Source organism: Seriola dumerili, unplaced genomic scaffold (genome assembly GCF_002260705.1).
Source record: "Seriola dumerili isolate Sdu_G_001 unplaced genomic scaffold, Sdu_1.0 BDQW01000226.1, whole genome shotgun sequence".
In the NCBI taxonomy this organism is placed as follows: Eukaryota; Metazoa; Chordata; class Actinopteri; order Carangiformes; family Carangidae; genus Seriola; species Seriola dumerili.
In genome coordinates this window covers 4,158,182-4,186,032 of record NW_019174481.1, presented here as the reverse complement: position 1 = coordinate 4,186,032, position 27,851 = coordinate 4,158,182, and the positions used below count along the sequence as shown (strand labels likewise).

Sequence of the window (27,851 nt, the reverse complement as noted above, 5' to 3'; positions counted from 1 at the left end):
CTGTCATCCAACAAATGAAGTAACCTCTTAAAACACCAGCCCTATTATCCAGCACATTTTTTGCCTTATAGCTACCATCCCACTGTACCAGCAAATCCTCAAACATTATCTACCTGCTCAACACTTGCCCAGGTGCTTTCATTAGCTGTGAAAACTTCTCTTCACAGTTTTCTTCTCACTCCAGAGAGCATCCGATCTCAAATGATGAGGACGGACAGCAAAGGCCGAAGTGCCTCCCCTCACAGGATAACCTACAAGTCTGACTTCCATGCCATTAAGTGTTCATTCGACTCTGGGACCAGTTTACAACAAGGGACCAAAGCTGCTGCTGCCCAGCGCTCTGCTGTGCATCCAAACAGGCTGCCATCCAGCATGTCAGATCCCATGATGTCCCGCACCAACAGCAGCACAGGCAGCAGAGGGAGGGTCCAAAGCACGAGGGGGACCAAGATCAGAGACAACATTTTCCTCCAAATGGACAGCCAGCAGCTGAAACAAGATGGTGGTCCAGCGCTGACTCCTGGCGTCACACCCCTCGTTTCCCCCCAAAATCCTAGCCTGCAGCTCCAAACTTCACCTTTCTCTGGATCCAGACATTCAGTCATGAGTTCCTCATCTGTTGTGAGCACTGTGGCCTGCATCTCTACTCCTGAATCCTCTCTGCAAGATAAACCTTCTAGATCAGATGAGATAACGGATATTGACAGAGCTGCTCTGGCTCAGAAGTTCTCTGTAACCCGCAGGTTGTTTGAAACCAAGGTGATGGAGGTTGGAGGAGTTTCAAAACCTGTGACTGGCAGGGGAAGCAAGGGGATGGCAGATGAGAAAGGAGAAGGAGAGGATGGGAGAGGAGGAGGCAACCAGGTGAAAAGAGAGGAAGAAGCAAGTGAGAAAAGGAAGCACACGGAGGAGGGTGACTTTGATGAAGACAAATCCATAAACCTACCTCTCGTAAATATTTCCTCACCAAAGCCTCCTGACCTCAGCTTGACCCCTGAGGAGCCACTGAGAGCAGAACTTGTCGACGTAAAGACAGAGTCATCAGAAAGCGATGAGAATGAAGAAGAAAAGGAGCAAAAAGAGATCATAAAATGGATTAAGGATGAGGGGGAAAAGTATATCAACAAAAATGTAGAAGAAAGTGTGGAGGCCCTTGTGGATGATGTTTTTGAATCAAGCATGGAAACAACACCGGGATCTTATATGCTGGAAAGAGAAGTAGGTAGGCCAGTCGCTCCCTCGGAAGAACACCACAGGCAGTTATCCACCAGCATGCCGTGTAAAGGAGAGACTGGAGATGACGGAGAAAGTGGAAGAGACAAGTATCAGCAGGTGAATGAACCATGGGAGGGTCAAAGGGAGGAGCAGAACAGAGAGTTCGTTGCAGGGGCTGTTAGGAAGTCAACAGAAAAGGGGGACGACAGGGAGAAAAAGACAGATGCAGGGGTGAAAGAAAGTGCTGGAAGGAAAGAGAGGGGTATGATGCAAGAGGAGGATGTTGACAAGGAAGTTGAGGGAAGGAGGAAAGGGGAAAGTGGAGAGGAAGAATGTAGAGAAAGTCAAGAGCAGGAAAGAACTGAGAAAGAAGAGAAAAGGGAGAGAGAAGAAGGTACAATGTCTAAACACACCAATGAGGAGGTGAAGCACGTGGCGTACAGAGGAGGTAGTGATGGAAAAGGTGACATAGGAGGAGTCAAAGAGGACCAGACAGGATCTGCAGTAATCTGTGGGATTGAGAACAGGGCTTTTTTGTATGATCAGGAATCCCAGTGTCATCCAGAGCATTCCACATCACCAAGCCAGGGTTTTGGACAGTCACTGCATGCAGAAAATCAGCTTTTATTGAAATATGAGGAAATTCCTGGTGTTCCCGATCAGGATGATGAGGATGCATCAGAGGCGGCAACGAGAAAGGTCAGATTCTCCTCAGCACCAATCAAGGTAAGGAAATCTTTAAGAAAAAACTCATACACATTTTGGCTTTCAGCATTCTTTATTCACTTTATTGACAGCTGCAGGGTCACTTGTCTCTAAAGCTGTGCATTTAAGGAAGCTCTTTATTGTAGATTTATGTGACTGTCATTTTCAGCTGCAGCTTAAATCCATATAAGAGAAGTTTTAGCCCAAAGCCATTTTTCTGATTCATAGAGGGAGGAGAAGAGGCAAGATCCCACATGCTTCATTCTGTCAGCTCTCAGCTCCGAGCTGCCTAGATATAAATGTACAGAAAACATTCCTGTGGACGCATACGGCAGCAGAGTAACTCAGGTCATGACTAACTACTGCAGCAGCGGTCAGTGTAGTGTCAGTAATTGATACACGGGAAGTCTGTGTGTGTGTGTGTGTGTGCACAGATTTTTTACAATCCTATAATTGTTTGTACAGTTTGCTCAAGTGTTGTCACTCTGATTCTCACACACTCTCACTGGCAGATTTGCCAACACAAACAGTGTCTTGTTGTGTCAATAGCTGCAGATGGTTCTCCTTGCAGTCTCGCTCCATGGTGAACACGTGTACGAGCCATCAGAGCATAAAACAGATTTTCACTAGGCCTGAATTTGACATCAGTGTTGCTGTAATCTGAGGCCGTTCCAGTGATTTCTTTTTTTTTTTTTTTTTTTTTTTTTTCTAAATGTATATTGACTGCTTGCTGTCTGTCAGGTGTACAGCACCTATTCCAACGCAGAGTACGACAGACACAATGAGGATATTGACCCGGTGTCCGCCTCGGCCGAGTATGAGCTGGAGAAGAGAGTGGACAGGATGGACGTCTTTCCAGTGGAGATAGAAAAGGGTTTGTATCTCCCTCTGTTGTCCTTTTGGTGGCCGTTTGAATTTCAGGGCCAACATCTGAAACCACAAAGAAAAGATTATACATTTTTTCTACCTTTTTATGCATAGAGGTCAATTGAGTCAGTTATGTCACTACAGCTATTTGTGTGTGCACTGTTGCAACTATTCAAAGCATACCCTCTTAACCAAAACCAAACAATTTAGTTGGTCGAAAAATAATACAAGGCTGACATATAGTAGGTTTAAAAAAACAGAATTATGAGATATTCTCACCTTACTTCGAGTAGTAAGTTTCTCCTGTGAGGAGTTTTCCTTTTCATTACAGATTTGTTGCTTCTGTATGGTGCAGCAGCTGACTGATGTTGTTAATTTGAGGACAAATTCTTGATGTTTTTTCCCTCTAGGAGACGATGGTCTGGGTATCAGTATCATAGGAATGGGTGTAGGGGCTGACCAGGGACTGGAAAAACTGGGAATCTTTGTCAAGACAGTAACTGAAGGAGGAGCAACACAGAAGGATGGAAGGTGCATTTTTGGCATCAGTCTTGTTTACTGAGGACTCAGCATGGCTCCAATAAAGTGACATTGTCTTTTGTCTGTGTGTGTGTGTCTGTGTGTGTGTATGTATGTGTGTGTATATATGTGTCAGGATTCAGGTGAATGACCAGATAGTGGAGGTGGATGGGTTGAGTTTGGTTGGAGTCTCCCAGCTGTTTGCAGCCACAGTCCTCAAGAATACATCAGGCCTTGTCAAGTAAGTTACAGAGCAATGTTTATTATAGTACAAGGTTTGCAATGTCTTTATGCATGTAGCAAACGTTCTTTTGTACTATTTTGTATTTCCCACTATTTCCATTAATTACTCTCTACTTGGGAGTAAGGGTGAGTATATTGTCTTGCTCATAGGAGATTTAGAAGATATCAAAATTCATTTTTGGCCTGTTGCTTTAAAAATTTCACTTAAAAAAACCTTTTCAGTTAATCAGTGGCAGAGCCAGTACAGTAAGTACTACAGTAAGCCAAAACAGTAAGTTTTGCAACAAGAAAACTTGTAGCAACAATACTGCAACAACTGGATGGATGTTTCTTCACAGCAGAAAACGCACAGGTGTAAATACTCAAGTTAACGACGGGTGAATTCTGTTTAGTTGCTTGCTTGGTGCATGTCACAGCGTCATGATTTAATTAATGTTATTAGTAACACCTGTGTTTTAGCTGCTTTGTCTGCTGTGTGAAAAAAGCCTGTCCCACAACACAATCTGTTTTGTGTGTTATGGGATGTGGCGATCGCTCACAGCTGTAACTGATTTGCCTCTCTGTCTGCAGGTTTTTGATTGGTCGTGAGAAAGAGGGGGTGGAGAGCGAGGTGGCACGACTGATCAATGAGAGCCTGGAAATGGATAAAACATCCAGAAAGGTGTGTTTCCTTGAAGAAGAGTGGAGCTTTCAGACTTGTTAAGCCTTACCATATGGTTTTGCTGCGCTGTTTACTGTGTGTTTGTGTTTATATATGAAGAGAGAAAGAGCCAGCAGAGATGAGGATGATGATGATGGCAGCATGTCAGAGAAGGGTTCAGTGGCTGAAGAAGAAGAAGAAGAGGAGGACGACGACGAAGAAGAAGAAGATGAAGAGGAGGATGTGTCTGTTCTTTCCAGTCTGGACAGCTACCAGCTTTGCCTCAAATACCAGCAGGTACTTTACATTCAGCATGAATTAATTGATTAATTAACATCCATTAAAACAATGCATAAAAAAAACTTTTTTGATACTGAGAGGTTTTTAGACTCAAAGACGAAGCAATTATATTTACATTCATATCATCTTAGTTTTATATTGGAAAATCAATACGTAGTAGTCGGAATTATCCCTTGTTTATGATGTAAAACTAGTAAAAGTGCATCTTGTTTCACATGAATTTTAATACACTAAACTGATCCATGTCTATTTCCTTTCCGCCCTTATTCTCCATAGCTCCAGTCAAAACTACGAAACAGAACGACCCAACTTCACCACGCTAGAGAAAAGGTAGGTCACTCTGCTGAGATTGAGATCTCTCTCTCACACACACACACACACAAACCAATAACTGTACTCACTTTAATACGCTACCTTTTGCATCCATATTTGGAACAGTGTGACCCATTTAACTGTGTATGAGATGGCTCGGTGTGGAGTTATTAGGACACGGGCTGTGTTCCAACACTTCTCCACGTCAGCCCTGCTTTTTCTGCCTTTGCCTTGAAGTAATCACGACTGTGACATAACTGGGTTGGCAAAAAGCCTTTCAGTTGAAAAATCTGCCTTTCTTCTATCCAACTGCATTAGATCAGTGAATACTCCATTTGTTGTATCAACACGCTTGAAGTAAGAGGATTGGAGAAGTAAACTGATTCCTTTACTGTAAGAAAAGTTCTTGGTGTGTGTGTGTGTGTGTGTGTGTGACATAACAAAAGTTTTTGTTTTTTGGGGGGGTTTTTTGGAACCCCTTGTCTTGCCCCTGTGCATATGACATGAGTTGTAGACATGCATACATAAAAACATAATCTTTTGCTGTGTTTTCCAGTTAAAGGCATGGAAGGAGCAGCGGGTGTGTTGGGGGAACCAGAGGGCTGAGCTGGAGCAGAGAGCAGAGGATGGAGACGAGAAAGCTGACAAACTAGAGAAGTACGATGCTACAGACTCTTATGTTTCATCTCCATTTTTCTGTAGTGTATTCCGCAATGGTTGATGTGATAGATTCCAAATTTAAAAGTCCATTAAAGAGCAGGTGGGAGCTTAAAGCCGGCAGAAGGATAATCATGCTGAGGAACATTATGAAGAGAGTGAATTTTGAAAATGTGTTAACAGACCCTCCCTCTATTTATCAGGTATTGGCAAGAGGCCCAGACACTGTGCAGGGTTGTGAGCCAGCGACTGGCTGATGCCCAGAGCCAATCGGAAAGCTTAGAGATCAAATACAGCAAAGCCAAGAGACTGGTCAGAGAATACCAGAGCAGGTATTTATGAAGACTGCCAATTCTGTTATTTCTCTGACAAAATTATACTACTCCTCAATTACTAGAAGTGTAGTAAGAATAAATTTGACAGTCTTTGCCCCTATAGGTTTGGAATGAAAGGTTTTAAATGTGTTTCAGGGATGAGGAGAGGGAGCACAGGGAGGCGGATTTGAGGAGAGAAATGGAGGAGAGAGATAAGCAACATAGAGACACTGTTGAAAGGCTGCAAATCCAGGTGAGAGGAGACTTCAGTCCTGTGTGGATTTACTTTACTTAGCCTGCCATTTCTCTGTAGTCATTGTTTCACATCATTTGTCACAGATAGCACAGCTAGAGAGAAAAGAGCCTGTAGCTGAAAGAAAGAACCACTCTGTGGACTCTTCAGTCATAGGTATGTAGCTGTGTTACTGAGTGTACTGTTTTGTTTGTTTGTTGAATGTCATTCCAGTGAAGGAAAAAATTGTGTAATATTTTCTTTTTTCTTTTTTTTTTTTTTTTTTTTTTTTTTCAAACCTTGAAGTTAATGTGTGTCTTTACCAAGCAAAATAAATTGTTTGTCTTATTTCCAGACTGGATTATTCCAGTCCCTGATACAGGACGTCTAGACTCCAGTGCTCATATAGCCAGAGCTCAGCTGGCCCAGAAATCCAAGCGCCATCCACCATCTCGAGACAAACTCCGAGAGAGCTTTAGAAAACAGGTGAGAGACGGAGCTGAAAGATGAAATTTTGTGTTTCAAACGGTGGAACTTAAACTTACACGTGTCCTCACATGTTGCTTTTAGGAAGTTGAAGTCCATACACCACACGAGAGCCAACCACTGTCCGCTCCCACACTGGCACAAAGGAGCAGTAGAAGCGACATGTCCAGCACCTCCTCCTTCTCAGCCCTCAGTCCTCATCCTCCCACCAGCTCCGTCTTCACCCCTCCCATCTACATCACTGACACTGTCACTCCTTCGCCATGCAAATCCTCAGCTTCCAGAAAATCCAAAAGGAAATTTCCAGACTTCAGGTGCAGCGTCTCTGTCTCTTATGCCTAAAAATTTGGGATTATAATATAAAGTATTCCCCAGTTTCAAAGCTTCCCTTTCAGCCATAGCAAAGCCCTGGTTTTTTGCCACAGTGGCTGGTTTAATAAGGACACTGACCAGCCATCTTGCTTTTTCCTGACTTTCTTTTTCAGTGGCCTTCGCAAGTCTCTCAGCAAAAGGAGAAGTGAAAAACACAGCAGAAGGTCCACGAGCAACAGGTGTGATAACATCACATATGCACAAAAACTAAACTAAGCAAAATGGTTGTATACCTTGTACAAAAACAAGCTATTAATGTTGAATTCCCTGACTTGTCACTTGATAGATAAATAAAACTGATGATCCAAACTATTGTATCTATTTCTGTTGCACACTGCCGCTCCTGATGGTATTCAAGCGCCTTGTCACCTGTTTCTATGCACATTTTAATTTATGCACAAAAATGCCAGAAATTTAAAAAAAGCAGAAATATCACAAACAAGTTTATTTGGCGGTACAGTGAAGGCAGACGGAAATAGATTTTCTGAATATACCTCGACAGTGCAGTAAGTATTTCTGCTTCATCCATGATATGAATGCTCTACTTCCCTCCACTCAGCCTGAAAGCCCAAAAAAATACAAAATAAAAGTTGAGTGTTGAGCATATGTAAGCGTTTGACTTCACTTGGGTTTATTTGTGTGTTGATTAAAATACAGTCATTGTTTTCTACCAGGGGGTCATGCGGTGACCTGGTGGATGAGAACACTGGCGTTTCTCCATCAGGTTCAGTCACCTCCATGCCGTCTTGCTTGCCCTTTCCCTGGTTTGGAGAGAAAGGGAAGGAGAAAGGAGAGGAAGGGGGGGGGAGAGGCAGGGAGAGGCTTCGGTCTGTGTCCAGCAGCAGTTTGCCATACCTGACCACCACGGGCAGAAGAGATCAGGTAAGAAAAGCTGGACATGTATGCAGACAATATGTGCACATGGCTCCATGGTGACTAAGCAACGTGCAGTTGAAGTAACAAGTATACAAATTAGACTCTCAGGCTTCTCTGCATGACCCACCCCACCCCCACCCCCCCACCCCCAACCCACCCACCTTCTAATTGAGATTCTTCTCTACATATAAACAAAAATCCTTTTTAAAATAAACACACATGCATGAGTGAGCATGCAGCAGATGTGGAGTGTGTAGGGAGCCCAGGTTTGTTTTGTCTTGGTTCCAGAGTGCTGGCTCTCCCGTGGGCAGCTCCAGCATGGTGTGTCACGCCTCTGATCACTCCCTCTCTGGACACTCTCACACTTTCACCTTTTCCTCCACCGAGGTGAGTCTATCCTTTCCCTCCTAATTTCCTTTTCCCTTGCTTCTTTCCCCACGGAGCACTCTTTGCCTTACGTTTTTTTTTCTTTTCTCCCGAGCTACTCTCTAATTTAATTACAGCTTCCTCTGATTTCTCTCTCTCCTTGTCTCCTCCTGGCACCATGTCTGGTGTCCTGTCAGACGTTGGACGATGACCCAGTTCCCACCAATAACAACAATCAGTGGAAAAGTCGACCCGTCTTGGAGTGGAACAACCAGCAGGTCTGTCTGTGGTTAGTCGCCTTGAACATGGATCAATACACGTCAGAGTTCGCTGCCAGAGGAGTGGATGGGACACAGCTGCTCAACATGGACAGTGAGAAACTCAAGGTGAGCAGTTATGATCTTGTTGGAGTCACAGATGTGCTGATTCTGTATTTTTTTTTTTATATATATATATTGCGTTACATTAAATTAATTATAAAGGAAAATTTTACACATTTCAAATATTATAACTTCAAGACCATAACTAATTAGCTGTTAAAGGCACTGGGCTGAACCTCTGTTGTTTTCATGTTTTACTTTTTCTAATTTAACGAATATCAAATAGTCCATGTGATTACACTTTGTTTTATATTAACATTTTTTAAACTCTTGAAATAACTACTCCTAGGGGTCACCTGCCAGTTTTAGGAGGATACCATTTTTCATGAATCCTGCCATCCCAGGCGGATAAACTCCTACATTTCTTTATTCTTACATTTCATTTTTCGTTGCTGTGTGTGTGTGTGTGTGTGTGTACATGTGAATATACATATTTATATTTGTCTTGTTTATACAACTTTTTATTTATCACATGTTGCCATATGTTGCCCCTTTTTGTATGTGTATTCTGTTTCTTTCCACTAATCTTTTTTCTTATCTGTTCAGTTTTATGTTTAATTCAAATCTGAACTGAAGCTCAAAATGTTTGGAAATACCAATTGGTATGAGATGTAGACCGATACCTACCGATAATGTATTTTTGAATATCAGTATTTAGGAGTTTAAAAAGTCTGATAAGGATATGTCGGATGAAGTTTTTGACTTAAAAATGTAACATAAGCAAACATTGGGAACCCTTAAACCCAAAAAAACAGAATTGTTGCCAACTTTTCAGTTTAAAAAAACACACTGGTCAGTGCTCTCTGGTGGACAAAATATATAATGTCCACACTTTCTAACTTAAGACATATCTTATCAGTCAACATACACTACAGTATATGGCAATACCGTCATATGTGATAATAGTGTGTGCAACTGGAAGTATCTACCTCAGTGAGACTGCCTCTGTATTGGGCTTAAACCACTTTCACTGCCAGATGTAGCTATATTTAATCAATTGCAGTGAAATTTAAAAAATTAAAATCTGATCTCGTTGAAGGATCATTAACCTGAACCTGTAAACATCTGTCGACACGTGTTTCTTTTGTTTAACATCAGGCTCTGGGTGTGTGCAGTCAAAGTGACCGCTCTGTCCTGAAGAAGAAACTGAAGGAGATGAAGAAAAGAGAGGAGAAAGAACAGAGGAAAGGAGAGACCAGGCTGAAAGAAGAAAAGGAGAAAGAGAAGAATGCAGTTTTGGACAGAGACGGTGAAGGAAGAGAGAGAGCGAGGATGACGACGGAGGAGAAGTCTGTAAGAGACGTCAGACGCAGCGGCAAAACCGTAAGAACTGAGTCACTCTTATGAAGGGAAAGACAAAGGTGACGTCGGATGCACCACCAGCATGAGGATGTGTTTGCAGTCTGATACACACACAAATACACTTGAACCTATTTCTATTTAGCTAATAGAAATAGATCTGTCGCACACATCCTCTCTTCTTCACGTTAATAATTATCATTTAGTATACAGATCACTGGTTGGTTTTAACTGAAAGATCTTCAGACTAGGACTCCAGCACCAAAGTTCACACTCACAGCAATTATGTGTCTATGTATATGTCAAGTGTGTGAGACTGTTTTCCTTTTTTTCCATTTTTTTTTCTTTCATGAACTTTAAATTATCCTCCTAAATTATTTGACAATGTGCTGATTTTACGCGTTCAGGTATTTGCTGTAAATGCTTTTTTATCTATTAATAAATAATGCTTTAAACTTCCTGCTGTTCTCTTAAACTCTCATTCAACTTGGCCTTGAATAATAAGACACAGAACACATGGATATGACAAAAAACTTTATTCAAAAAAACTCTTTGTTCGCTCTCACTTTGTTCCTATTTTAGAGCCAGGGAATTGAAGGTGAATTCTGCAGAAGCTCAACAATAAGTTTACAAACCAAGCATTTCTCAAATGTGGATAAGTTGCAGTTCCTCCTTTTAATGTACAATCTGAGGCACCTCGAGTGTGAAATACAAGCCGATTGTTCACCAGTTAACGCATTTGCACTGGAGATGATATTTTAGAAAAATGCACTTGTAAACTGGGGAAAATAAATGCATTTTAGTTGATGCATTGCATGAGTCTTTGGCCTGTACACCACGTAACACAGTACTCCTCACGAAGAATAAATACAAACAATTCGGCAAAACATTCAAAAAAATGTACAAAAATCTAGAAACTCTCCCGTACTTCCACCCTCCCTCCCCACGGTCAACACTGTGAACACAGTCAATGTACAAAACAAGCTCAGACAAACAGTAGTTGTGCAGGACCATCTCCCACACTGCAACTCTCCTTCCAGTGATTCATACAGACCATCCAAGATCAAATCAGCCCCTGAATCAGAATGTTTCAATCAAGTATTTCATCCTACAAAAGTTTACAAAAGATTTTCTTTGTTCCTTGATATTTACAGTCCAGGCTGTGCAAAGACAGGGCAGTAAAAAAAAAAAAAAAAATCTGTGAAATTAGGAGTTCAACAGTAAGCAACAGGAATCTGTGTGGAGTCAGATTTCATTGGCTGTTAAGAATAATGTTCGTTGTCATGCCAGGTTGTCATCCACGGCTTCTTTTCCAGGTTTTCCCATTTACCATTTCCAGGGTTTATCGCTCTCTCCTCCCGTTTGATCCGAACTGCATTGTAACTGGGAACCTTGTCTTCATATTTGGCACGCTTGAAAAAGCCACACTGCAGAGAAGACAGGGAAAATAAAGTCAATATTCTGTTTGAGAAAAGGCTATTTAAAGAAAGTAGGAGAAAGCAAAGGGAGTGGATGAGACTTTTATTGTCATCAGTCTGTTTTCACAGGCAAGAGCCAAGATGCAGTGAATCTATGAAGAGGTGCAGAAAGCCATCTGCGCTCCTGTTAAAGAAAGGGAACATGTTCTATTGCCCCAGTTTTTAAAATGAGAGGGACAGAAACCTTCAGACCAAGTGACTGCATGTGCAAGAGCAACAAAAGAAACTTGAAATAGAGGAGGAGAGAATCAAAAAGATGCAGAGCCGCCCCCCCCCCCCCTCCCCCGCACAGTGTAGTTCCTCAGAACATTCAATAACGCAGTCATTGCTCGTCAGCCACCACCTCCCCTTGCCATGCAGGTAAACTGTAATGACCCACACATATAATCATGTGTGAAAATCTTTTAGTTGAAAATTCCTTGCAGAAATAAGTCTTGATAATAGCGTTCCTGTCACAGTGTGAGAATTGCCCACTTCCTGCATAACACCAGAAAGCAGTGCTTTTTTAGCAAAAAGGAGCAAGAGAAGAAGTTTCACTCATTCATGGCAGGCCGGGTAATTTTACCCTCTCTCTCTTTTTTTATGCATTTGACGTCAGTGTCTCTTTTTCTGGTGAGTCCTCTTTATTCTTTTGTCCAAAGACTCCACACTGAGGAAAGGCAAATCGTTAGAAAATGTGTGTAATCGCTGTAATGTGTTCCTTCAATTGTTTTGTAAATGCTATACAGGCTAGATTAGGTGTCCAAAATTCAAATCTTATGAAAGGCTTTTTCAATTGAAATCATGTGAATGTAGCTGTGCAGTGTGTGTGTGTGTGTGTGTGTGTGTGTGTGTCTGTGTGTGTGTGTTTCAGTAGCTGGGGCAGTGGGTGCATCCTGGCCCTGTGTCCTTCAGTCCTACCTTCCAGAGAAGGAAAGCCAAGAGGGCCAACAACAGCAGCCCGAACAGGATGGACAGCACGATGATCCACCATGGGACTCCTGCATGCTGAGCAGCACGACGCTCTGGGAACACCGTCAGTTTCACCTGGGGAATACAACACAGCGGCAGAACATCAGGGTTAAGAGGATCAGACTCTCAACTACGCTTTTATTCACCATACACCCGCTGAGGTGTTGGTGCCCATGCACTACAACGAGAATCAGCATGAAAGGCCAGTAAATAATCATCTCCAGTTGTTGGTGCGATACAGTCACATGTGTCTTTCTGTTGCGTTTAATTACCTGTGACTCAGCCTTTTCCAGCACTGTGTTCCTTGCGCTATCAATCTGTAGAGAGGCCTTCACTGATATCTCCACATAATGTACCTTGGAATAATCCTGTAGAAAGAAAATAAGAGAATGTCAAGTTTAGATGGTGAGAAAGAAAGAAAACACTAAAATAAAACACATTAATTTGCTGCAATGATACTTGTCCCTTTAATTAAAAAAATAAACTAGAGCCTACAAAGATAAGAGAGTGATTTTAATTAAATAATTGTTAATTTAACCTAAAGCAGAGTTAAGCTCATACATAAAACTCTACAGGCCTGCACCCTCATTTATAAACTGTTTTAAACTGAACATGTTAATGATCATATACGGCAATGATGGCTGATTTTATATGGAGGGTGTCTGGTGCAAATGTAGTACTGCTCTATTATGAACTGATTATATTTAATTTAAATTATTTACATGCACATTAGATATTAATAAATAATAAGTTAAAATTTCAATTTATATTATGTAATTTCTTTAACATCAAGACTGAGACTTTGAAAATAATCAATAGGAAAAAGAAATAGTCAGAAAATTTAGATCAAACCCCATTTGAATAATTCTAATTTTAATTTGAAATATAAAATTTATATTATTAATCAAAAAGCATTTGTGAAAAAGCATTTTCTTGTCAGGACAGTGAACCTGATTTTTACAGCCAATACCAGAGAGTTTCTACCCATCTCAAATCCTGAAGTAGTAGTTGAGTAAAAGCACTTTGTTACCTCGATGAAGGTGCTGTTAAAGAGGCGAGAGTGGACAGTGATGACTGCATTACTGTCCAGACCCTGCAGGGGGCACCTTATGATCACACAGTTTGCCCCACTGTCACAGGACTGTCAACAAAGAAAGGAGTAAAGTTACTACTGGAGTCCTGTAATACTGGTTGCAAATGCACATAAAATACAACATAACACAATACAATAGAATAGGATCTGTGGTGTTACCAGAGATGCTTTTTTCTTGTCACTATAATAGGAAATGGTGCCCTTATCATTTCCCTGGGTGTTTGTTGCTGCTCTTCTTGTCCTGGTTTTACTCGGTTCCTTAAAGCAGAGAAGAAAAAGTACATTCAACTATTAAATTTACTTCAACTTCTTTATTTGTCTAAATCAATATAAATATAAAAAATTTAAATTGTCTACTTCTTCCACCACATGCCTCTGCTGCTATTTCAAAATAACATCAAGTAAAAAAGTACACATGTGTGTAGTGTGACCACCACACATTAATGTGATGCCTTCACTGACCAGGCCAAGCTGGTTGATCTCTTTTGCAGGAGTGCACGCTATCTGCTCCACTCCTGTGGAGCTGATCTTCATTAGGTAGAGCAGCCACTTGCCCTGGTTTGTCTCCTTTGGCCAATGGATGTTGAGGGTGGCATTGCCCAAGCCTGTCAAGCGCTTTCCCAGGTTGATTATCTAACAGAGACAGGAAGAGTGTCCCACCTCAGCTGATACAGTATTAATTATCTAACTAAAGCACAAGTAAATACAGAATGTTAGATACATTTTAAAAAAAAATCTGTGAATTAGAGAGATAAATTGTAAGAGTGCTAAGGAGACTTCTGATCTAGTGGATTTCCTGTACTCACTCTGAACTGGTGAATGATGGCAGTGCCAGCCTCACTTTCACTCTTCATGGCTGTGTCACTTTTGACCTCTCCTGAAAAGTAGGCCTGAGATGGCTGGACTTGTCTGTACAGACAGAAACATAGTTAGTTTGTGTGTGTGTGTGTGTGTGTGTGTGTGTGTGTGTGTGTGTGTGTGTGTGTGTGTGTGTGTGTTTCTTACCCTGATACAGACAGCTGCAACACAATGGCCACCTTTGCCTTTGCTTTGACAGGAGCTATTTTATCCTGGTTGCTTGTCCTGCCGGATCAGAGGTCACACACAAGTTAACCATCGAACCAACCATCATTTAAAAATCTATCTTTGTATCACGCAACCTCTGTGACCTTTCTTATTTAGCCGTTTGTGCTGCAGGATTACAAGCTTAGTTATACTTACGTATTTAGCTGAAGATCAATCTCCAGTTCAGTAATGTTGAGAGAGATGTGTGCTGTACCCAAAATAATGTAGAAGGTCGTCTGTATGCACAAACACACAGATATACACAATTTCAAAAAGGTATTAACAAAGAGGCTTGTGTGCAGCGGAGCTAAACAGGAGCAAAAGGTGATTTTCTCTCACCACTGAGTCACGTTTGAAAGGGTTTCCCAGCTCACAATCAGCCTGAGAACCGTCTTTGTTGGCTTCACAGGTTACCTGCCGCTCCTGAAATCAACAAGTCCCAGTCAGAACCACAAATTGCTGTGTGTGTGTGTGTGTGTGTGTGTGTGTGTGNTGTGTGTGTGTGTGTGTGTGTGTGTGTGTGTGTGTGTGTGTGTGTGTGTGTGTGTGTGTGTGTCTGTGTGTTTGAGAGAGAGAAAGAGAGGAGGGGAGCGTCAGAGAAAAAGAGACTCACATTGGGTGCAACACGGTATGCAGAGTAGGTGAGGGAGTGCGGGAAGGAGGCGATCAGAGAGGCTTCATGTGCATCATCTCCATTGATATTGGTTACTGTGACCTCCAAGGTGATGTCCTTGTGCTCGCTGAGCGTGATCACCGGCACACCATCCTCCCTTCATAGATAAACATTTATGAACATTTATAAAAATTAGATATAATGAAAATGAAAGGATTTGTGTGTGTGTGTGTGTGTGTGTGTGTGTATGTGTGTGTGTGTGTGTGTGTGTGTGTGTGTGTGTGTGTGTGTGTGTGTGTCCTCTTACAGTCCTAATGGAATGAATGTCTCTTTGTCAGCTTTCCTGTAGCCGTAGCGGTACTTCACTTGCAAGTTGCTCCGGCACACATTGTCGCTGCCACAACCCTCCTTCAGGAAATCCACCTACAAACACAAATGAAAGGTCACACAGAGAACATCATGGGAACATCTACTACATGTCAATAACATGTATCCTTCGATAAGTGCATACGCTGAGTGTCGTGCACACACACCTCTGATCGAGTCGTCGCTGGCTCGTTGGTGTCCAGGATAGGCGGCAGTTGAGCTGAGCTCTGCCTGCGTTTACGTTTGGCGTCCTGGATCTCCACGGACACATCGATAGGGATCCCATGCAGCTTGTCTCGAATATTTTCCTGTAGACCGACAACATGACGCCGCATTACAAACCACCCACGATGCACTTTGATCAAGAGAAGGGAGAAATTTTCCAGAGAGACGGTCACTACCTTAATGACAAGCTGACGTGTAACACATTGTTTCGCTCCTTTGGTGTTTATGGTGACGGTTCCTTTGGATTCAAAGCTGTTTTCAGAGCCGGAGGGGCTGCGGATGGTCGCCCTGGGAATAAGACCGTTCTTCCTGTGGTCAGCATCCGCCTCGATGGTGTACGCCACCGCTAGATGGGACAGAAGAAATGACGCAAGAGGGAGAAGTATAAACAATGACGGATGAAAACAGAGAATATTGTGCAAGACTTTAACCTCCTTATTACTGTGTATCATAACAATTAAAGTTCTATTTCTTCACTTTGAATCTGTATTTTCTGATGATGACAAGAGAAAACATGATAAAGATTAAATATAGTTTTAATAAAGAAAAGTGTGGGTCAGCTTACTCAGTCTGGGAGAGTAGCTCTTGGGGTTGGCAGTGTAGGTGAAGCACGCCTCAATATTCAAGCTGGAGACACGGTGCAGTTTTACCCACAGTCAGATACAGTACTGGCACAGTTTGTTCTACATATCCATAAATAAAATAATCTATATTTCCACACCACAGCCAAAACTTACCAGAAGGTGTTGTCACAGTTCTTATTTGTAAGGTCGATCTCCTTCGGGCTGAACGTGATTTCTTTCTTGATGTTAACAACAGGATGGGTTCTGGGAGAATCAAACTCAGTGAGCATCTCAGTAAACATGATCAGAGACACGTGATCTGACTAATGCAGCAGTTTACTCACTTGTAGACAAAGACTGAGTCGGAGAGCGATCCAACGGCCAGGTCTGGGTAGGAGTTCTCATCCAGGTCCATGTTGCCTGCCAAAGAGTAGCCAAACATATTCACTCCTAAAGTCTGGCCGGACAGCACCTAGAGCAAGAGAAACACATTTGTAAGCTAGACACAACAGTATAAACCTACATTTTTACTTTTAGGGTTTGAGCATGAAGGTGAAACCGATTATTTATTTATTTTTGCTATTGACAGGATTTTATTTTCTTGGATGCAAACAATAATCAGAGCAAGACATATTAAAACCAAAGTATTTTCCTCAGCCTGGCAGCCGTCCTACCTCACAAAACAAAATGCTGGAGCAGAGTTATAGTCGAAAAAGTGAAGACAGCTATTCAACCAGTTTATTAGATACCTGTGCAGGTTTTGTGGAGTGGAGTCCTGTGGCTGATCCACTGTAGATGTAAACCTTCCCTGCACCGTCATTGTCATAAGGAGCTCCCACTGCAAAATCTGTCACAGAGAAGGACAACAGTGACTTACAGTGTGGTTTTACAGGCACACACATTTCATTCACAGAGGGGCGACAGTAGGATACATAAGTATATGTACAAACACTGCAGCCTCACCATGGTAACCATCCAAATTGAGGTCTCCCAGGTTTTCCACAGCCAGGCCAAACATGGAGTCCTCAGTTCCGTCTATTCTGATTGGTTTGACTTTGTTCCAGTTTCCTGCCTTGTTGACGTAGACGTAGACGGCTCCACCAATTTCTCCGTCCTTCTCAAAGTACTGAGGTGCTCCCACCACTATGTCCTGCCAACTAACGAACAGCAGCATCGCAGGTTTGTGAGTATAAGGTAACAATAGCATTTTTCAAAGCAGAAGTTACAGGTCAGTATGTATCACCCTTCGTCACCCACCCGTCCCCATTGAGATCCAGCACAGCCAGATCGTAGCCGAAAGACGAGGCCAGCCCCTCCCCTTCCAGGGTGTACTCCTCCAGCAAGATGTTGCTTGACTCCGGGCCTCTCTTCAGCAGCACCACCGCCCCGCTGTGGTTCGCTCTAGGAGCTCCCGCCACCACCGTCAGCTGGTTCTTCTTAGTCAAACTCTTCCCCGAGTCCAGAGAGAAGCCTGAGAGAAAGAGATTGAGGAATGCTTGCTTAAAAGTCAGGATGGCGAGGTACAGGCATTTGAATACGCTTCTTTTGCGTAAATCAACAAATGGATTCAAGGTGAAGACTGAGCATTTTACCCAGGTAGCTGTTGGCAGGGGCAGGGACCAGGTCGGGGTTCCTCTCTCTCTCATCTCCCGCCTCAAAAGGACCGTCGTCATAGATGCCCAGCTCTAAGAGGGTGTCGTTCTTTTGCTCTAAGCGTACCACGCCTTAAAGAGAGGAGCAGCGATTAAGACGAGGAAAGATGGAATAGATTTGGCTTGTAATAAAACACGCACACAGACACACTAGACTACCTTTCCAGTTGTATGCTCCAGGAGCCCCAAAGATGAGGTAGTGGTAGTCCTTGTCGAACGTGGCAGAGAGGCCCTGCTGGCAGGAGCCGAACATCTCGTGGCCTCTGGGCAGGCCGTCACAGAAGTGCCAGCCGCCGCCATCTTCGCTGGAGATGGGATCGATGACCAAGTTCTGACTCAGCACGTAGCAGCGACCGATAATGTCACGGGACTCGATGGGTGTGTTCACATTGCTCCGTCGCTGGTAGCGATGGGCACAGGTCTACCAGGGAAAACAGTGTGATGAGTGACCATTAGTCGTTTAGATGTTTTAACCAGTTTTTTTTTGTCCTTTATTTGAACAGATAATGTCACTGAGATCTCTTTTTCTAGAGACACCTACTCACAAGAATAAACATCTAGTATAAGCATAAACAGACACAGAAACATGTCACCTTTATCAAACTGAAAAACTTCAGACGTGACAGTTTTCCACTTTTCTCTATTTTACATCATTATAATTTCAATATCTTTGGACTTTGCACTTTTGATATGAAGTTTTGCACACAGACACTTTTAAACCAACAGGAATGTATTATTTAATCCTAGTCAATGTCCAGTAGTTTCAAAGTGGTTTTAAAATTGTGATGTGTGTATTCATACATTTTAAAGGCTTAACAGATGACTCGACAATCAAAACAGTCATTAGCTGCTGTTCTAATAATCTATTTCTGTTGTCATATAAATCATACAAAAAACTGACTTGTTAAAATCCAAGACAATTTTTTAATGGCTGCACCCTTCCATTGAATGTAAAATGCTGCTGAAGCTGTTCGTGCTCAGACACAAAGACAAACAGTCTTACCACAATCTTGCCTCCTGGCCCCTGACTGTTGACTATCACTCCCATCCATTGGTTCTCCTTGCTTTCTTTCTTTAAATCCTCTACACAGAGACAGAAGGCAGGGACAGAAATAGAGATAAAGAGGATACTGAGGCTCAGATCTTTGGGAAGAAATGTGTCCAAAGTAACTAAAACTATCTCAGGGAAACGCACAGGCGCTAATGGCAGATATCTCACCTTCATTATCAAAGTCAACTCTGCTGCAGCCAGGTGAGCTGGAGCTCATGTCACAGTTGTAGAGTCCTCCTGTCACTTTAGCTTTTTGACCTTGTAAGGCTTTCGCTCTTGGGGCACCAACCAGCAACCTGCAACAGACACACACATGAATCCTTAAAGCCAAATACTCATATGCAGCTCAATCAAATGCACACTGTGAAAGAGGTTTGAGCAGTGACACTCCTCTGTCATCTGGGACTCAAAACGAGAAGCGCTCTGGCATTTCTTCCACTTGAACATTAAGTTATAACACATTCCAGTCTACTGTGTCACACGGCAGCCATATTCACACAATCTCACACACACACACACACATCCGCCAACAAACTGATGTTCCATGTCCTCACGGTCCGATCGAGTCAAAGACCCCTTTCAAACGCCTGCTGGGGTTGATTGAACCAGGCTTTCTATCTCTCTCTCTCTCCACACACACACACACACACACACACACACACACACACACACACACACACACACACACACACACACACACACACACACACACAGAGGCCGCCTTTGTGGACCGAGGACAAGGGCAAATGACACACCCAAGCCTTGACGATGGGCATCCAGCTCCCAGGGTTTCCTACAGAGTAAATCAAACAAGTCAAGGATGTCCCCCTTTAAACTGATGCTTTGTGGAGGTTTACAGTGGAGAGTTGGGCACGTACACTCTCTCAATACACACTCGGTCCACGTATGCTCCCGGATCTCTCTCTCTCTGATTTGCTTCGTTTGTCCCCTGACCTTCAGAGTTAATGTTGCACAGCACACTAGTCTGCACCAGATGACATTAAGCGAAGCCATTTTTAGCTGAGACACAAAGCATTCTCAGATGCGCACACCATCTGGGAGGGAATTTACAAAGACATATAGTCAGAGTGAAGAGCCCAAGCCCTAATGTGATCAGCATGTTCTCGGGGTAGACCTCCACAGTCAGCACCGCAAACACTGATTGCACATGGGAGATTTCAAACTATAAAGCTAACTTTTTGAGACAGCGTAAATCATTATGAATATTGATTTCAGCAGGCATGATGGGGATTAGCAAAGGAGCAATAAATCTATTTATCTGATGTAAAAATATGAGACTCTTAATGCTGCCGTTAGGAGATGAATTTATGTGAGTTTTGCACGAAACTTTAAGAAAATGTGATTTAACTTCACTACAATAAACTGCAGTTAGAGAAGTCATCACAATAGAGACACACTGTTTCTACTTGATGTACAAGTGTACACTGTTTATCCTATTTTAACCACTGGATCGGTTTGGTGTTGCTTCAAAAACCAGAACACTATAATTCATCCCAGCCATTTAGTTTCCAATCCAGTCTTTTTTTAAAACAACAAGGGGAGCGAATGCCTCTTAGCACTTCATACCACATAGTCTTGAGTAAATTCTCCACCTCTACGCGCACAGCCACACCAAACCGAAAACATGTTTTCACACTAAGAGAAATTGTTAGGGCCTGTGCTTGTCTATCAAAGATGAGTCTGATTTGAATGAGTCAGCTCTTCAAAGAAAGGATTTGTGACTAACAGTGAGTCCCAGATGGGCACATCTCCACTCTTGTTCTATAAGACAGAGGAAGTCCGGAGAATCGACGGAAAGAGCTCTGCCGAGACATATGGACTCTGGGAAAAGGGGTCACTGTGTCTTGGGGTCTCTGTTTAACAGAAGAATGAATGGATACTATAGTTCCTCCTCCTACATATTCACGTTAGGAAACTCATTCAGTGGCAGTGAACAATGTCTTGTTCAGTGCGTTCAGGAAAATACAACAATAGTTCAAAAACAGCGAAATTGATGTAATACTAAAGTAACACATTATATCAAGATTATGTTAGTGATGAATTGAATATGTAATAAACAGCAGAAAATTACACTAGTTGCTAACATATGATCCAAATCACAAAAAGACTTAAGACATCCTAAAGGACACATGTGGTCTTTATTGTCGCCCATGATTCCTTTTTGGCACCATAAACTGAAATGCTGACATAATGTGTCATGGACTATCACTGTGATAAGGGTGACCTGCTGCTCCATTGACAAGTGACCCAGCCGTTTATCTAATCATTCACCACCAGCAGAGGAAGCCCCAAACACACAGGCTTAGTCTACAGGAAGCACTAAGACAAACAGAGAGAGAGCGTGTGTGTATGTTTGGGGCATGTGTGCAATGACTCGTAAAACCAGACACACACACACTGGCAGTGACACTTGGACACACAGGCGTGCAGAGTGACCATTAGAGAGGTATCCCGTCGAGAGAGGTGTGTTGTTTTTTTAGCAGAAAACTGGCTGACGGTTAGGGCACAGCCCGTTGCTTAGCAACAGCCAGTGGCACCCGATCAACTTCAACTCCAAATGGGTTGCAGATCCAGAGGTTCATGTCACGTGTTATCCAACTTCTCTCTGCATCCGTCTGCCAGGCTTGAGCCTGCTGGTTGAAAAACAGCTTATGTTTGGTACCCAGATGTAAAACTGATTTATGCTCCTCTCAGCATTCTTTCAGTCATCACTTCTTTCTTTTCTGCAGTTCCTTTCTCTCTCTCTCTCTCTTTGATGTTGGATAACCTTGACTAACCTGAGACTGAGCCTGGCTCTCATATACACAAACCATATACACATACACACAAAGCTGACTTCAGTATTGAACTTCGCAGTCCTATCTCTTCTATCATTTTTTTGGCATTAGTATTTAACATGTCAGCTTGTCTTGCTTTACTCTTTCTCACAACATGTCGATATCCTTTACTGTTCTTGCTACATTTCTTCAGAGCCAGAAACACACGAACACACACATGAATTTATTTTCTCCCCCACATTTCTCACACTCCATCCAAGTTCTTGAACTTCCCTAAACTCTCCTTATGCATTTAGCACTTTCCCTCTTGATTTTTTGATACAGACAGCTCCATCTAGCAATTATAACTGACCGTGGAATGCTAAACACATAGATACACACGCATATACACATACACACACACACCTAAATAGACACATGCATATACATGATTCCATCAGCTCCTGCCCTCTCCTGCAGGTACATGCAGCACTCATCCCTGTAGGGCATGAAAAACAGCAGAAGACATAAGTCTGAATAAAAGTTGGAATGCATGTCTGGCAAAGGATTGTGACTCACAGTGCACACCCAGCAGCTAGGACACACACATGGGGGGGGGGCACAAGCACACACACGCTAACACTTTGTTCAGCACACGTTGTTGCGATGTACATACGTGAACTCTCGGAATAAAAGAAAAACACCAGCAGCACAAGGAATCTAATGTATCTATTTATCTATTTATCAAGCTATCTATCGCTCTTTTTTTTGCCTCAGGTTAGGAATGTATCAAGCGGCACAGTGAGGTCTCTGACAATCTTCCAAATGACTGACAACAAGGCAACGCCTCAGTGCTCAGCCACAGCATGCATCAGCACCATTACAACACACAACATCTCATACACATACACACACACACACACACACACGCACACGCACACGCACACACGCATCCACAGGCATCACATCAGTGCATGTGCATACACAGTCCACAGTGAGAGCACATTCCACCTCTGTAACAGCAGTATGAGCACCATCACTTGCCAAACAAACATGGCTTCCTGCTCAAACAAGCACACACAAATTCAAGCTTGTATTATGATGTAACACGCACATGCTCCTGATGAAGTTTATCTTATCTGTTTAAGATTCTGTTGAAAAAGACTTGTTTGAAAAACTATTCAGCTATGTGGAATATTTTTGTATTTTGATAGCAGATGAGGGCAAACAGCTCTGCATCATCTTAAAAACACCCACTGAAATCCCGTCTGAGATCACATCTCACAACAGCGAGAGTTAGAGTAGACATTTTGTTTTATTATCGATTAATATGTTAATAGTTTGGTCAATAAAATGTCATAAACTAGTGAAAAATGCCCATCACAATTCCCCCAGCGCCAAAGTTAACATATTAAAATGACTTGTTTTGTTTGACCGATCAGAGGTATTCAGTTAACTCATAATCATATAAAACACAGAAAACCAGCATAACCTCACATTTAAAAAGCTGGAACAGTCAAATGTTTGGCATTTTTGCTTAAAACTTACTTAAACAATTAATCAATTATAAAAAAAAAAACTAAATTGCAGATTAAGTCTACATTACCAACAGTCTATCTGTTGTTCTCCAGTTCACAGAACTCAACAGTGCTGTGTTTTCATGTATTTAACTTTACAACCTGAAGCAGAACGACTTTGTGGCAGCTTTGGTCTCGTGCTGATCACCATGTGTCTTTCATTTGGACACAGCCTAAAACTAGGACACAAACTGCTACTGTGTGTGTGTGTGTGTGTGTGTGTGTGTGTGTGTGTGTGTGTGTGTAGCAGCTGCAGAAGAAATGTGTACATAAGTTTAAGAACAGTGATTAACCTCTGTGGAGAAGGTTAAAGAAGGGGGATGCTTAGTGGCTCTGAGCCTTCATAGTCCAGAATATCTCACAGAGAGTAAACAAACCGTGGTGACCTTTAGGCTTTAGTTGGACAAATACAACTACTTGGGTACAGTTTCATCTGTTTGACTAATTACCAGACAGAAAAGTCTGTGTATTGATTGTTTTTGTATAAAAGGGCATTTAATAGTAACATAACTCAACTTATCATTACCAGGACCTGTTTGTCCTGTTGGTACTGTAAAATACTTTAAATTACATTATCTACAAGGTAGCATTTTGTGCTATCTTATGGACAGTGGTGGAGTATAGCCAAGTACATTTACTCGACTACTGTACCATCTGGGGTTTTTGTACACCTGAGTACTCCAATTCACAATACGTCTACTCCACTATAGTTCAGAGAGAAATATCTTGCTTTTTACTCCTGTTTTTATTTGACAGCTCTATTTCTTACTTATTTTACTTCATTTTATTTTGATTTTACATACAAAACATATGATGAGTTCATAAAAGGTGATGCACATTCTGATAAAGGCTACTTCCTACACCAGTGATTATGGAGTTACACAACAATTTGAGCGATAGGCGAACACGTATTTCTGGCTGGTTCATTATTACAAAGTCAGACTGCTTCCCAGATTTAAGAATTTAAAATATCCCCTGATCTCAGCTCAGTTTATATTTAAGCATTTCAAACCACTTGATGGCATTTAGCCTTAATGCAGACCGACAAGACCCTCTGAATCAATGCCCATAAAAACGCCAACAATGATTCAAGGAGATGTTTTGGCCATAAACGCCAAGGCTCGGTCTCACTTAAGACCCAAATCCGCAAAAAAATAAAAGAGAAACATGTGCGCGCGCACCTGTTCGTGTCCGTGTACCAAAAAGCTTCTATGGTGGTCCGGTAAAAATTCACAAATAAGTAACCTGGAAGGAAATACTTAATAAAGATTAACAAGGGGTAGGCCTTGGGTTAAACTCGCAGCAGGTGTATCAAAGGTACAGTACATTCTTTTGTGGGGTTGAATTAAATGGGTTGCTGAGATTTGGTGAAAATAAGTTACTGCTTTGAAACTACCTGCGACATACCTGAGCTCACATAGCATTTAGCACTCTTGTGGTATTTCTACGGTTTCTTCACCGGTTCTCATAACTGGGTTCAAAGAGGATTTATCCTCTCTAACAACCAAAAATGAACTTCAGTCGTCTGCACCGCTGTGACATTTTAATTACATGGTTACAGAAGTTATTTTAAAGACATTAAAAGCGTTTCTCCACGGCTCGGACGACACAGAAGTAACGGCAGAAGAAATGGCCTCCAACATGCCCCCCTTCAAAACAAAACTCTGGGTCTTACATTTTCTTATCCTCCGGCTCAAGCTGCCGGTGCATAGCGAGAGAGAAGCCGAACAGGCTGCCTGGATCCCCGCTCTTCTGCTGGACATTCTCGGTGTCCAGGTTGAAAGCCGACAGTCGCCCACATCCCGAGAGGAGAACGAGCAGCCACAGTCCACAGGTGATCCTGCCCTCCATAACAAACTATCAAAGGTAAAACTCCCTTAAACTGCCGAAAGGTGAGTCCTCACTGAAGGAGGTGCAGAGTGCAACTGCCTGGCTGCTTGAGGGTTGGATGTTGTCCACTCTGCTTACAGCTGCCCCTCCCACAGGCCTCTCCTGGCACACACACACACACACACACACACACACTATCCCACCACACCTCAAAAGTGCCTGGAAATCTAGCTGATGTTGTCAAGTACATTTCAGTAAGAAACGATGAATACCTTGTTAGTCTGTTGTTATTTTGCAGCAGATGTAATCTAACAATGATGCCTCAGGCTGCAGCAATCCAAACTAGTACATGAGGCTACACTGGCAGCTTTTGGCAGAGGATCTCTAAGTAGAACACTATAATAAAGGCTGCAGTTAAACTCAATTGGAAACAAGAGTAAACAAAACATAACCTAAGGCCCATGAGAGGGGAAATATTGACTAAGTGACATAAGAGTGCAATCCGCACACTTGTTTCTTGCTCTTATAATAAATTGTGTTTCCTTGTGTGTTGTGACATGAAATATCCTTGCAGTTAACAAGGAGAAGATGAGACAATAGGCTGGCAGAGAGGGGAGAGAGAAACATTTAGTGACAGTAGTTAGTCTCTCTGTTTGGTCCAGACAACAACAGCAACACAATGACCTAGAGTGGGAGAGATGGATGGAAAGAGAGAATAAAGACACTTAGAGACTGAACTAAAGGAAAAGAAGAAATAGAAAGATACAGCAACTGTTGTGTTTGCAGTACAGTAGCTGGCCTGTACAAACCATTGCCCAGAAATCCAAAGCTAGAAATTAGTCAGAATTTAGAATTACAATCCCTCAGGCATTCTTGCGCAGATCATTACATGCTATCACCGCAGGGCCTGTCTCTTCTGTAATGACTCATTGGATGAGTCATGGAGCCAGAAGGAGCCCAGAGATCGGACTGGGCACAGTCCCGCACATTAACAAACTCCCTCACTAGATGGTTTTCAAGGCATTCCATGAGACACTGACCCAAAGCTTGTCCTCGCAACACAGCATTTCAGCAGACAACGCAGGCTTTGTCTGCACACAGAGAAAGAGGGCAGACAGAAAGGGAGAGGGAGAAAGAAACTGCCCACATACAGTATAAAAGGCACAAATAATGGTGGAAGAGGGGAGTGCAGAAAGGGAAAAGGGCAGGGGAAGAATGTGGTGCCTATACAGGTCTGTTATCTACTTAAGTCTTCATGAACAGGCTTTGGAAATAGCTCCAGCATGGATCACCTCTGTGATTCCACATTACTTGTTACTTAGGAATGCACAAAAAAGAGCAGTGAAGTATAAGTTTTTTTAATTAAATGGGAAAAGTGGGAAAAATAAGGTACATTTGATATGTATTTAAAGACCACAAAGGCCTACCTCAATCAGACATTCAAAAACCTCTTTTTTGTCCTGGTCAGTCACATGCTGGGCAGATGTTTTGATAATATTACACTAGCTTATAAAAATCACTTTCTTGAAAGTAGAGGCATCCCTAAATCATGTGACCATCCGCCTGTTCACTATCTTTTTGCATCTGTGTATTTTTTTGTCCCGTCTAGTTTGGGCTAATGTTCCAGTTCTAGGTGAGAGCTGCAGCCTGCAGAAGGAGCGCCAGTGATTTACTACTCTGTCTGCAAAAGGTCACAAACAGGAATCAGCTCTATCGTTCTGATAAGAACAGCGGTGTGTAAAGTAAGATGAGGTGTGTTACCTTAGCATGCCCTTGGATTGTGGATTTCTGTCACTGTAAACTTCCATGCATAAAGTGTGTGTGTGTAGTAAGATATTGACACAGTACCAACACTAGAATTTCTGCCAAGGCCAATGTCAAACCACATACACCAAATTTAAGAGGAAAAATTCAAATTCATAGTAAATGATCCAGATCTGCCCCAAAATTTAATGGGTTCTTCCCTGGCCAATGTGCCATCCATCCATTAAGTTCGGTGCAAATGGGTTCCGTACTTTTTGTGTAACCCTGCTGACAAACCAACAAACCACAGTGAAGCTACGTCCTCCACAGCTCTCCTTCTGTCTCTGGTGTTTAACTTCTCAGTCTCACCAACTCACTTCCATCTCTCCATGGCTACTGTTGCTTTTGATCACAGCCAAAATTAATTCTGTGATTGTGTTCACACTATTTGTCCCACTCATCTAACCTCAGACACCACAGCCTGTCAACATCATTACCCCCCCCCCACCCCTTTTCTTCTTCTCCTCTACTATCCACCAGGGAAATAAAGGTCACATATCTTGTCCACACATAAACAGATTGAGAGGCCACTGCAGCTACAGCTGAGTGTCAATGTATTGACGTTCAGTCATGATTTTAGGGTGACACTTAACCACAAAATTCTGCATAGTTACTAAGGAACGAATCAGGGACTAACTGCAAATTAAAGAAATGTAAACAAGTAGTTTCTGGCTCTGAATAAATACAAATATGGTACATACTGATTAGATACTTGAGAACAGACTGTCAAATGACCCAGTCATAAATGATCAGTTAGATACAGTACATATCTTCTGAATAGGCTGATCATTTTATCAGTGAATCATTGCTGATTAAATCTGAATCATGATCTAAAATGTCACATTCATTCATATTATCACAGTCTCTGCTCAGTGATTTTAATCAGTTTTTCTGATAAAATATTATCTATTCATGCACACACTGTATATTATTTGAATTATCTCCACACAAAATTAAGAATTGAGTTATAACTATCCGTCTATATTGTGTTACGACACCAGAGGAGCAAAACCCTTCCCTGCGG

At 42.2% G+C, this 27,851-nt stretch overlaps 2 protein-coding genes across 3 annotated transcripts; one reads left to right on the top strand and one right to left on the bottom strand.

Moving 5' to 3' along the window:
- Positions 1-201: 201 nt before the first annotated feature.
- Positions 202-10,178, top strand: LOC111228920 (neurabin-2-like). The gene is made up of 20 exons (XM_022755031.1): positions 202-768; positions 973-1,941; positions 2,662-2,794; positions 3,198-3,318; positions 3,443-3,547; positions 4,120-4,210; positions 4,310-4,486; positions 4,766-4,819; positions 5,358-5,458; positions 5,662-5,790; positions 5,929-6,025; positions 6,112-6,181; positions 6,360-6,490; positions 6,575-6,804; positions 6,976-7,041; positions 7,537-7,648; positions 7,691-7,744; positions 8,027-8,125; positions 8,302-8,490; positions 9,583-10,178. The coding sequence occupies exons 1-20, from the start codon at positions 202-204 to the stop codon at positions 9,829-9,831; spliced, it is 3,744 nt and encodes a 1,247-aa protein (XP_022610752.1). The 3' UTR covers positions 9,832-10,178.
- A 159-nt stretch (positions 10,179-10,337) lies between these two features.
- Positions 10,338-25,102, bottom strand: LOC111228974 (integrin alpha-6-like). 2 transcript variants are annotated; one of them, XM_022755106.1, is made up of 26 exons: positions 24,870-25,102; positions 19,009-19,136; positions 18,793-18,872; positions 17,949-18,210; positions 17,730-17,861; positions 17,395-17,608; positions 17,101-17,294; positions 16,887-16,984; positions 16,482-16,609; positions 16,312-16,401; positions 16,140-16,201; positions 15,751-15,920; positions 15,517-15,657; positions 15,291-15,406; positions 14,984-15,140; positions 14,710-14,793; positions 14,527-14,606; positions 14,311-14,388; positions 14,112-14,214; positions 13,768-13,938; positions 13,465-13,563; positions 13,243-13,353; positions 12,485-12,580; positions 12,162-12,287; positions 11,827-11,910; positions 11,122-11,210 (listed from the first exon to the last, which is right to left on the bottom strand). In XM_022755106.1, exons 1-25 carry the CDS (start codon positions 25,043-25,045, stop codon positions 11,842-11,844), a joined length of 3,165 nt encoding a protein of 1,054 aa, XP_022610827.1. In that variant the 5' UTR covers positions 25,046-25,102; the 3' UTR covers positions 11,122-11,210; positions 11,827-11,841. The 2 variants fall into 2 exon arrangements, with proteins under 2 accessions (XP_022610826.1, XP_022610827.1); XM_022755105.1 differs by lacking the exon at positions 11,827-11,910 and having other exon boundaries at positions 10,338-11,210.
- Between the last annotated feature and the right edge of the window lie 2,749 nt (positions 25,103-27,851).